General features: G+C 34.2%; 2 protein-coding genes across 7 annotated transcripts in view; one reads left to right on the top strand and one right to left on the bottom strand.

Moving 5' to 3' along the window:
- Positions 1-307: 307 nt before the first annotated feature.
- Positions 308-3,100, top strand: LOC128177559 (pyroglutamyl-peptidase 1-like). Its single transcript, XM_052844308.1, has 4 exons — positions 308-473; positions 924-1,093; positions 1,738-1,970; positions 2,483-3,100. The coding sequence occupies exons 1-4, from the start codon at positions 437-439 to the stop codon at positions 2,652-2,654; spliced, it is 612 nt and encodes a 203-aa protein (XP_052700268.1). The 5' UTR covers positions 308-436; the 3' UTR covers positions 2,655-3,100.
- Positions 3,101-3,290: 190 nt separating this feature from the next.
- The window catches only part of LOC128177554 (phospholipid-transporting ATPase ID-like), a 44,254-nt gene continuing 35,548 nt past the window's right edge, over positions 3,291-11,996 (bottom strand). For all 6 annotated transcript variants that reach the window (XM_052844296.1, XM_052844297.1, XM_052844302.1 and 3 more), the window contains 4 exons: positions 8,746-8,929; positions 8,164-8,471; positions 7,257-7,502; positions 3,291-6,961 (listed from right to left, as the gene is read on the bottom strand). In XM_052844296.1, the coding sequence (XP_052700256.1) occupies positions 6,305-6,961; positions 7,257-7,502; positions 8,164-8,471; positions 8,746-8,929 (1,395 nt within the window). In that variant the 3' untranslated portion in view covers positions 3,291-6,304. The remainder of the gene's footprint in view (positions 6,962-7,256; positions 7,503-8,163; positions 8,472-8,745; positions 8,930-11,996) is intronic.

Here is an 11,996-nt window from a genome sequence, read left to right as displayed (position 1 = left end):
ATAAGAAAGTTAAGGGTAGAATTAAAATTTTTCATAATGTTGATATAAAAATGTAGGTACATGCACGTATCTAGGCACCCTCCATGGATTAGGATTTTCATGATTTGCGAATTTCCTTTTTTTGTTTGCTTGTCAAGATTTATTCTGGATGAGTATGTCCCCTTTCAAAAACGATGCTACGTGCCTGTATTAGAATGGCTAGCATAGGCATTGCATGAGCCATAGTTATCGAATTTTTTGACGTTTCCCGCCAAACATTTTCGGAACCCCTCGTGCTTTTGTTTTGCATTTCTAAAATAGACTTTATAGTCACTCATTGATATGCTGAGTGTACTATCTGAACGACTCTTTATTGTGTGTAAAAAATAAACTGTGTTTTTCGCCTTTTCCGATCAGAAAGACGGTGTTGTGTGACTGTAACGTTAAGTGTTACGACATGGGCAGCGAAAAGAAACCGACCATCATAATTACAGGTAATTAACATGCATGAGGTTATTATTTAGGTCCGTAAATTCTATTTGTTTCCCACTTCACATACAGAGTGGTTGGGGTTTTTTTTTGTTTTTTTTTTTTATAAACGTGAAGTGGCCTTTTAAGATTTAATGGAAAGGCATGTCTGTTCAGGGACGTCCCTGGTTTGTTTTAATAGTGTGTTAAGCCGGCCTTGTCGGTCTGTTACTTAAAAAATGTTAAGGCCAATGTCATAGTTCTAAGACCCAAGGATAATAAATTCTTTAAATAGACTATTCATAAGAAAAAAATTATGTTAGTTGACTAAGTTAGCTAAAACTAACACTTCAAACAATAAAAATTCATATAACTTGTCTAAGTTAGTTTAACTAAGAGCAATTTTCTTAAAAGGCCTAAATTCCAAGAATCAAAATTCGAAATTCAAATAATACTCTGTTTTGTATAAATTACAGGATTTGGACCATTTGGAGAACATTCTGTCAATGCAAGCTGGGTGGCTGTACAGAATTTAAAGCGAAGGAATCTGTTGCCTCATCTCGATGTTCACATACAGGAAATTCCTGTAGATTATCAGGAAGTCAGCCAAATTGTACCAAATTTATGGAAAGAAAAAAATCCTCAGGTTCAGTATATTAAAAATTATGTGCTTAAAATGGAATGAAATATTTAATTTAATGATATCAATTTTTTAATTTCCTCATCTGTGTTCAAACATTGTGAATACTGATTTTAAGTTTTGCTTAATAAAATATGCACATTAGTATTCCTTCTTTAAAAAAATATTTCTGTAATCTTTTGTTCTATCAACTTCCTGGTATGAATTTAAAGTACTTCTGAAACTTTAGTATTAAGGTGAATACTTAGAGAAGGGTAGCATTCAAGATCATAGCAGCTACCTAATTCTACATTACCACAGTCATCTTGAATGATATGATAGCTTAACAGTAACATTATTATTTCTTTAGATGCATTCAGTAGGACCTAGATATCTAATCTAGCCTCTAGGTTAGCATGATCTTCAATGCAGCCCATTCTGCATGGCTAGGATATATGGACATTAACAGTATTTACCATTAATATGGCCAAGCAAGCTCAGTCTAGGTAGAAATGACTGTAAATTTAGAAAAGACATTTGCTAAAGACAAAATCAAAGTACCAAAGTGCTGACACTGCAATAACATTACATATTTTTTCTTACCAGATGGTTTTGAATTTATAAAATGAAAATAATGCATTCATAAGATTGTTACACTGTTTTATTTCTAGCTTGTGGTCCATGTTGGGGTCTCCGGGATGGCAAATAAAATCACCATTGAACAGAGAGGTAATAATACAGGCTATGAGAGGATGGATGTCAAAGGTCAAAGACCAAAGAAGAAGTGCTGCATCAATGATGGAGAGGAGTGTATATTGTCCGGAATTGACATGAGTCAAGTCTGTGATGAAATAAACAAGGCGGAGAATGAATTGGAGGCCGAGGTGTCACACGATGCGGGAAGGTGAGTCCATGACATCAAAGCGTAAAAGTTAAAAGGTGGAAGATATGTACTGTAAAATTGTAAAATTTGTGTTAAGTGTTATATATTTATTTCCATTTCACATGTTTACATTTTTGGTCTTGAAAAAAAAATTATTCAGAGTTTCAAAAATACATGTACATCCATATACCAGATATGTATATACAGTCAAGCTTTGTTATCTTGAACTAGATTGGACTGTTTTTAAAAAATTCAAGATATCCAAGTATTCTAGATATCGAGGGTAAAATACTTGAAAAATAAGTAGTTGGGTCTTAAAAATCACTTCCACATATCCACTAGACATCAGTGTTCGAGATATCAAAGTTCAACTGTATTATATAGAATTAATTGATTTAAAAGTTTAAATATTCATCAAATTTAAATTAACACTAACATTGAGAATGATTCCTATTTTCAAGGTGTCCACAATCTCCAACAAGCATGTTTGGAATGTATTATTGATATTCCTGTGTCTCTGATTTCACACATAGGTACCTGTGTGACTTCTCCTTCTACACCTCCCTGTCGATTGACAGGTCTCGCTCCGCCTTCATTCATGTCCCGCCCCTCGGACAACCCTACAGCGAGGACCAGTTAGGAGACGGTTTGGCCATAGCTGTGTCTGCCATGTTGAAGCAGCTAACAGATCAGAAGTCTTCTTGATCCACTGTAGCATCTGAATCTGCATTGTATTCTGTGTTTTAATACCAAAGACTGTGAAGCAATGCATAATCATTTTTATCTGTACGTTTTATTCCCCAACTACATCTATTTTAAATTTGTAATATGTAACAGTAGACATAAATTGATTTCCCTGACTAAGATTGAAAATCAAATTGAAAAAGAACTGTGTCAGACTGTTGCAAAACCAAATTTCTTGTGTGTAAACAGTGTATATGTATTTGAATTGCATATCCCAGAGAATTTTTCATCTTACGAAATATTGTAAAAAAAAAAGAGGGAAACTTCCCATTCAAATCATACGGAGCTTTTTCAATGATTTTTAATGATATTTTGAAGAGTTTTTCAGTGTGCCATTAATTTATTTTGCCACTTGGTAATTTTTTTATTGTGTGCAATATATAATATTACATGCATCATTTACTTCATCGGTCTCTTTATTTGTCCATTCATCTATCTGTCCACTCTCCTCATCTGCAAGTCGGGTTCATAACATTGAACAGAAGAAACATTAGGGGCTCATATTTGGTACAAATTTTGCACATGACCTTCTTGGAAGTCATGACCTTGATATGGCAAATCTGATTTGAAGTGAAATTAAAAAGATTAACTCACAAAGTAAGTAAAATAGATTTATTGCCTCAATCATACAGTAAAAACTAATTAAAATTAATGATAAGTAGTAGTATTGAGAGAAACAGAATCATAAATGCAGTCTCTACATTTAAATATCTTTCAGGACTTAATATAAGATATTAATATTTATTAACAAAAGCTAAACCTGTAATTTTGCAAAGAATTCTAACAATTTCAACAAGCAATATTATGGTAAACAATAAAGTAATGAGTAACAAAACAAAATATAGAAAATAAAGTCAAAGATGATCCACTTAGAACAAAAACAAATAAATAGAAATAAAGATATGTATCAATATTGTGACATTAATGCAAATTATATAGAAGTGATCGTTTCTCAGATATTGGGTCAATCACTTTGGGGTAACATTAGATCAAAAATATAAAATAGTGTGAACGTTAGTGTTAAAAATTCCACCCAAAATTACAGTGATTTTTGTTAAAGGGGGAATTTAGCTTTAAACCACAGTAAATATAGCTTTCTTCCAAAAATGACCACTTCAGCCTCAACCAAAACGAGTTCTAATATCTATTACAAATAGGGTATTATTTAGGTTTTTGCTAATTTAATATATTACATATATATGCATTATTAATTATGCATTCTAATATATTGCACAAAGAATTCATGAAAATCATATTCAGCACTTATCTGATATTAACTCATATTTTAAAAAGTCTACTGAACATGACGGGGCTAACTATACTACATGTATATCGTACTTTAGTATCACCTTCAGTTCTCTAACATCAAGCATTCCTCCAGAGCTTGGTATCATAATACTTTAGTTAACTGGTGGTATAAACAATATAAAGTCTGTCCCAAGTTATTTCTTCCATCACTTTTTGATTATTATTAATAAAAAACGCATACCTGTGAAAGAAATACACTTGATATTGATGAAAGGGAAAATATCCAAGATATCTTCATTAAGACATTTTCATTTTTCACCCAAAAAAGTTCACAGGGAAGAAAACAAATTTCTTACGGAGATTTATACTGGAAAATGTTTACATCTTTTCACTATTCAGAACTCACTCCAAATACCTCGCACAATTTTTCAACTTTATCATCAAGGCTATTTCATGGCTGATGTAGTGCAAAATCCTTGTAGACTTTCTATTTTGATCTGTGTATTGAAACCTGCAGCGGTAGAGGGGGCATTTCAAAACAGATAATCTGGACATTTTTCATATTAGTGAATGAACGTAGTTTGAGCACAAAGGTATTCATGATTTTCATAATATCAAGCGAAAAGTGGTGGAAGCAAAAACTTGGGAGAGAGTATAATAAATTTCTGTAGTAAAAATATGTGTTTCCCATCCCATGTGCTTTTCGAAAAATTTAATTCATTTACATGAAGTGAACATTGGACCTTAGAAATCTATCTATAATTGCATAAAAATAATTATCCACAAAGAATGAAAATGCATACAGTGGCATGCAGTCTGTGAAATGCCTCAAATATATATATGTCAACAGTCTCGTACAAGGAATAGCTATATAACAGTAACAGTGGTTAACTCGCATGCATACCCGTATCCATGGATAAAATAGGTCTATAGAGGCATTGGCCCCAACTGCTTCCAAAAAGTTTGCACAGCTGTCCATGAATAAGTAATATCGACTTTAAGGGAGACAATAGCCTTTTGAAAAAGGATTTTTATCAGATCCATGTAAGTTTTTTGTTTGTTCAAACTACAAAAATTAATTCATCTTGTTCAAATCTTTTCAAAAAATGCCATTTAGACCGAAGATTCACTTCCATAAAAGCTTATAATAAATATGAAATGCATTGGACAGGAAGTCAAATATGAGTTGAGGTCAAAATTCAAATAAATTACTGTACATATTAACACCCCCCTCCAATATTAAGTGTTAATTTTCATTGGAAGCTGCCAAAGAAAATAGAAAAATAAAGGGTCACTTGAGGGGAAAAGCAGGTTGTAATATAAAAAAAAGAATAGTTTTGAGCAGCTTCAGTGTTAAAATGAGAGAATACTGAAATATTAGAGAATATAAATACAGCTTAAAGTATATCTATTTTCATATCTGTGAATTAGAGCGTGATTTTAAGGACAGGAAGGTGTTTAAAAATGTTTGTGATCATGCAAACATGAACAAGTATAAAAATAAAAAGGCGCAAATACAAAAAATAACAATCAAGGTTTTAATCATGGATAATGGGATAGCCATCACCTTGGTAAAAAATTTCAACATAGAATTTGGTTTCAAAATAAATCTCTATGAGCATACCCTCTTCGTATATCATAAATTTAGTGACAAAAACCTCAGATTTAATGAATGTCAGTGAATATACATACCAGGTATATAAAAATTCTTTTCAAATGCCACTAATCTAAATAGCTAAGACATCCATTTCCTTTATATTCTATAAACCCTTGACCAAATGTACACTTTTTTGCTCTTACAGATTGTCTGAATTAGATTTATGATATCATTTATTACACCAAAAGAAAAATGTGTTCATGTACAAAAGTAAACGTACATTCTTGTAAATCAATGGTACTTATAAAACAATAGAAAATTTAATTAGACAACCAATTATGAAGGACACAGAGAGGGAAAAAAAAGAAGAGATTTTAAATAGTGTATATAGTAGTTCATAAAATAAGTAGGGTAAAATAAAAGTCCATGTGCATTCATAACTTGGCACTTAAATGTGAATTAATGATCAATGGAGTAAAAAAATCCTCTCAAAGTTTGTACTTAAAATTCCATTACGCCGTAATTATGTTCACTAATGCCAGTTTGATATGAATTTAAAAAAAATTCAAAACAAAAATCTGAAATGATGATAACAATATTGAAATCTGATTTGTAAATAATAGCAGTACAAGTTTACATTCATGAAATAACATGCAACATTCATAAGTCATCTATCTAACAATGTCCCTATCTATAAAAAAAACAACAAATAACAAATCTTTTATGTCAAAAATAAATAATTTGTTTTCCTATATATAACCATACATTAAAGCTTCTCGCAGAACACGACATGTCTGTCTGGGTCGTGGTAGTGGGGGTGGGAGGGATTGTGGTTCTCTTCCACCCCCTCTGTGGGGCCGCTGTCACCTGTGGCTGCATTAGAGGCGCTGTTAGAATTGTTGTTCTCTATGTAGAGGTCATTATAAGAAGGCAGGGGGGCACTGTCGATTTTGCTCACTTTTGTCAACTCCACTGGGTTTTTTTGCTCGCTTTTTTCCACCCTCTGACGCATGTTGAGTCCACTTGTAATGAGTTCTCCAAAACCTTCCTGGTGGGCGAAAGCGTAACCAGAGCGTAGAGACCTGGTGCTGCGACGAAGCGTTGAAGCGCGACGAATGTGAAAGTCTTTGGAGCGTGACTTGGATTTCGTTAGTCTCTGCTTGAGTCGGATACGCTCCGTGAGTGTTGGATGGACGTCAATGTAATAGAAACGATAGGCGATTATAGGCAGCAGCAGTATGGTACAGGTCAGAAGCAGTGTAAACCAGAACTGAGCTGAGGAGAACACCTGGTAGGCCACGCCTTCATACGTGTAGTTAAAGGAACTTGCATACATAGCCACGATGAAACAAAAGTAGTAGATGATACTGCCCCAAATAGCCACATGATGAAAGGCTGTCCAATAGGACATGTCCAATGCACACTAAAAAAATTAATGGAGAATTCATTAATTATTGCTGTAAACTTGGCTTTTTCCATTAGTAAACATAAGAAAAAGATTTGATAGGGAAGTTGTATCACTTGGCTATATGTAAATGCTTATGAACATTGCTAAAACTAAGTTACCAATACTAGAATATCTATGATATGCACAATATTCGTGATTTTTAGGTATGAAGTCTTAGAACATTTATTAAGTTGATGAAATTTTTAAAATTTTCAAAACTAACATTTATCAAATGGCATTATATCAAACAGACTTCAATAAATCTGCCTACCCTCAGATTGACAGCTACGACTAGTGTGCTGGCGACAGCACAGCCCAGCGACTGATGGTCAGACAGGTCTGTCCCGTCATAATGGACGCCATTTTGAAAGGCAAAGTATGGTATGAAGAACAGAACTAATGATGTGATGATCCCCTCTGTGGCGCTGAACACGAACACCTTCTTGTTGAACCCCGAGTCCAACAGCCCCGGAGTGTAGAGCTTCGGGTATCGTATTGAGTAGTAATCATCCACATCCTGTCATAGATCAAAAGTTAGAGGTCATATAAGTTTTCTACAATATTTAATACATAGAAATAAATTTAATTTGTATGACAATAGTACACACAACATACTTTTGTGGACAAATTAAAAAGAATCTGTATCATCTTTTCCTTTTCTTCATAAGATTACAACTGATTACAAAATTTAATGCAACTGATGTGTAAATCTACTTAAAACATCTTTATATTTTAGTTTCTTTATCCTTCCCCCATCAACGATAGTCTGCTTTATAACCACATTCTTTCACAAAAAGTTTGTAAGTGAGGCATGTACATTGCTCTAATTTTCATAATATTAAAAAAAAATTGGAGAAAAGGACAAATTAACCACAGATCTACCGGTATTCTTATTTTAATCAAAATGAAAATGGCACAGTTCAAATTTCTTATTAGAACATATAAACTGGGAAAATTGATTTGTTCCTCCTTTTGAATATATCAATAAAATAAATCAATGTGACATCTTTGACATAATCAATACAATGGTACTTTAGAAACAATAAGTTATTTTATCAAATCTTGAACTTATCATAGAAAGATCTGTCTTAAAAATTTACTATTGATTAACATCCATTCACTAAAGAGTGCATTAAGAATATTGCATTCAATACATGTTTCATATTTTGGTCACTCACCTGATCAAAACACGCCAAAATGAGAATTGGTATGGAGGTATAGAACACATTATAGAATGAAACAAAATAAGGATCGTACAAAGTCTGGGCCGAGAATCCACAGAAAAACGCAAACCACAGGTGACACAAGGTGAAGGCAAAGTTCTTGTAGAAAAAATACTTTAAAAATTTGCACATTCTGAAATACGACCAGCGTCCATGCACCAGAAGTAAACGTTCGAGATATCGGAACTGTGCTATTGCATAATCACTGGCTAAAACAGCCTGCATTCCTTCCTGTCCACTGATGCCAACGCCAATGTGTGCAGCTGTCAAAATAACAATGTATAATGTCATTAAAATCAAGTATTACATGTAGGTAAAGAATCTACTGTTATAAACACCTGCTGAGAATATGGCAGTGATCTGTGAATTTGGACATGAATATTATTAGTAGAACGCCATGCACTTGTCATGTTTAAGCTAGTAAAAAGCAAATAACTTTCAAGATCTTCTACAGATAAAATAATGTGAAAGAATTCAACACTTCTAGGTAGAAAATTGAATTATTCCTTCATCAGTTGAAAAACCCAGAAGTCTTACTTTTGATCATGCTGACATCATTAGCCCCGTCGCCTATAGAGAGGGTGATGGAGTTTTGGCTCTTCTTGATGAGGTCCACCACCATAGCTTTCTGCAGCGGGGTGACACGGCAGCAGATGATGGCCTTACAGCTACAGCCAAGCTCCACCAGTGTATCCTCCTGGTCTGGCCTCAAGGCATGGTACTGAAAACAGTGACCAAATACACTAAGTACATTTATATAGACTCTTGTATAACTCTCTCTTTTACTGTTCTTTTTTTTTGGGGGGGGGGGGGGGGGGGGAGGGGGGTCTTTCTTCAAAGTGTCGTTTACAATATATTTGGCGAAAAATTAAGATACTATAGGAGCAGAATATTTGTTAGGGATTGATTTTTGTTGTCAGTATAAATCAACAAAATTAAATCCATGACGAATTTTTAACCCAAATATTAATAAACACAGTGCTGATACGATATGACGAAATTTAATGCCTATGAAATTTTATTTTAATAAAAATTTTAACCCAGTGAAAATATGTGCTTCTACAGTAATCTGTAAGGTTTCTATTTGCCTGTCATATTTTGTAATTTTTTAGCTCACCTGAGCTGAAAGCTCAAGTGAGCTATTCTGATCACATTTTGTCCGTCGTCCGTCTGTCCGTCCGTCTGTAAACTTTTTACATTTTGAACTTCTTCTCTAAAACCGCTTATCCAATTTCAACCAAATTTGGCACAAAGCATCCTTATGGGAGGGCGAATATAAATTGCAGAAATAAAAGTCCGATCTGCATTCAAAGCGGAGAAAACCTTGAAACTGTAGAAAAAGGGGGGTGCATTTTTAAAAATCTTCTTCTCAGGAACTACCGATGCAAATTCAACGCAGTTTAGCATAAATTATCCTTATGGGAAGGAAAATATAAATTGCAAAAATTAAGGTGTAATTCTGTTTCAAATTTGAGTTATTACGAAAATAATAATAAAGGAAAGGCGTGTTTCAATCAGTTTAATAGCTTCGGGTTCGGCATGCGGTAAAATTATTCCATACTTCTAAAACGAGGTTCTTTGTTTCAAGCAGCCATGACATTATACGAAAAAGGGTCGATCGGACTATGATGAAATTGCTTGTTGTGCAACAGTTCGCGTATGAAGGGAAATTTTGAAACATGCAAAATATATTAGTGCCGATTTTGTGAAGTAAATTGAGGCTAAATATTTCAATGCGTTGACAGTTTTCACACATGACGTTGGTGTTAGCTTGTTCTGATTTTCGTTTCGTTTTCATTATTTATGCTTTGTAACCTGGAAACTATCGTCTGTATTTCGTGATTTTTACGTATCAAATCAAACAGAGACTTCGGTAAAGCAAGCAGTTAACTGTTTTCCTGCGCAAATTAAGCAAAATCTGATGTAGGGGTACTGAAATACAATTCATTCTATCGGTAATTCGGCATTATCTTTTGCGTAATGGAAGATTAAATTAATGCAATAGGTTTTGTTGAGATGCTCGGCATTTTCTCGAGTTTATTCAGTTTAAATAGAGTTTGATATCGCTGCCGGAAATATGTAGGTATATACATGTATCATATATATGATTCATTTCGAAAAAATAAATTGTGTTCTTTATTTGTTATACATGTAGTGCATGTTTCTTGTGTTTAATTGTTTACAATTTCTATTTACTAACCATATTTGAGTGTTAAACTTCGAATTATAAGCAAGATACATAGATTTGCTCACAATTCTATGTTTGTACACAGATCTTAAAAACTAAAGATTAAAAAAGTAAAAAAAATGTCAATATTTATTAAGAAAAATTTCAAAGTCTGTTCTTCCAGAAACCAACTTTAACAACTTATTGTATTGTAAACTTAACACCTTTTTAGCTCACCTGAGGGTGGGCCACAATGGGGGGTCGAAGTTTAACATAGGAATATATAGAGTAAATTTTTAAAAATCTTCTTCTCAGAATCTTATCAGCCAGGAAAGCTGAAACTTGTGTGAAAGCATCATCAGGTAATGGAGATACAAATTTGTGAAATTTATGACCCCCGGAGGTAGGATGAGGCCACAATGAAGGATCGAAGTTTTACATAGGAATATATAGAGTAAATCTTTAAAAATCTTCTTCTCAGAAACTAATCGGCAAGGAAAGCTGACACTTGTGTGGAAGCATCCTCAGGTAGACTAGATTCAAAGTTGTGGATATTATGACCCCCGGGGGTAGGGTCGGGCCACAATGGGGGTCGAAGTTTAACATGAATATATAAAGTAAATCTTAAAAAATCTTCTTCTCAGAAACTAATCGGCCAGGAAAGCTGACACTTGTGTGGAAGGATCGTCAGGTAGTGTAGATTCAAAGTTGTGATAATTATTACCCCAGGGGTACGGTGGGGCCACAATGGTGGGTCGAAGTTTTACATAGGAATATATAGAGTAAATCTTTAAAAATCTGCTTCTCAGAAACTAATCAGCCAGGAAAGCTGACACTTGTGTGGATGCATTCTCAGGTAGTGTAAATTTAAAGTTGTGAAAATCATGACCCCCGGGGGTAGGGTGGGGCCACAATGGGGGATCGAAGTTTAACATCTTTAAAAAACTTCTTCTCAGAAACTAATCAGCCGGCAATGCTGAAACTTGTTCGGAAGCATCCTCAGGCAGTGTTGATTCAAAGTTGTTAAAATAATAACCCCTTGGGGTAGAATGGGGCCACAATGGGGGGGGGGGGTCGAAGTTTTACATAGGAATATATAGAGTAAATCTTTAAAAATCTGCTTCTCAGAAACTAATCGGCAAGGAAAGCTGAAACTTGTGTGGAAGCATCCTCAGGTAGTGTAAATTCAAATTTGTTAAAATCATGACCCCCGGAGGTAGGGTGGGGCCACAATGGGAGGTCGATGTTTTACATAGGAATACACAGAGTTAATCTCAAAAAATCTTCTTCTCAGAAACTAATCAGCCAGGAAAGCGGACACTTGTGTGAAAGCATCCTCAGGTAGTGTAGATTCAAAGTTGTGAAAATCATGATCCCCAGGGGTAGGGTGGGGCCACAATGGGAGGGTCAAAGTTTAACAAAGGAATATATAGGGTAAATCTTTAAAAAAATCTTCTCAGAAACTAATCAGCCAGATGATTCTTCATAATTGTTAAGACTTTGGCCCCAGGACTATTGGCCTCCCGAGAAGGTTCAGAGTTTGATGTACGTTTATATCCCTTATATAAATTATATTGTTAAGGATCTTTTTGAGAACTGCAATACTCAACATATGATATGA

Source organism: Crassostrea angulata, chromosome 3 (genome assembly GCF_025612915.1).
Source record: "Crassostrea angulata isolate pt1a10 chromosome 3, ASM2561291v2, whole genome shotgun sequence".
Lineage (NCBI taxonomy): Eukaryota > Metazoa > Mollusca > Bivalvia > Ostreida > Ostreidae > Magallana > Magallana angulata.
This window is presented reverse-complemented; position numbering and strand designations above follow the sequence as displayed.

What these genes read in the sequence shown, in the direction of transcription:
- LOC128177559 (XM_052844308.1), top strand. Translation starts at nt 437, where the DNA reads ATGGGCAGCGAAAAGAAACCGACCATCATAATTACAG. An exon ending in GGAAAGAAAAAAATCCTCAG is followed by an intron (nt 1,094 to 1,737) that starts GTTCAGTATATT and finishes TTTTATTTCTAG; the next exon opens with CTTGTGGTCCATGTTGGGGT. An exon ending in GTGTCACACGATGCGGGAAG is followed by an intron (nt 1,971 to 2,482) that starts GTGAGTCCATGA and finishes TTTCACACATAG; the next exon opens with GTACCTGTGTGACTTCTCCT.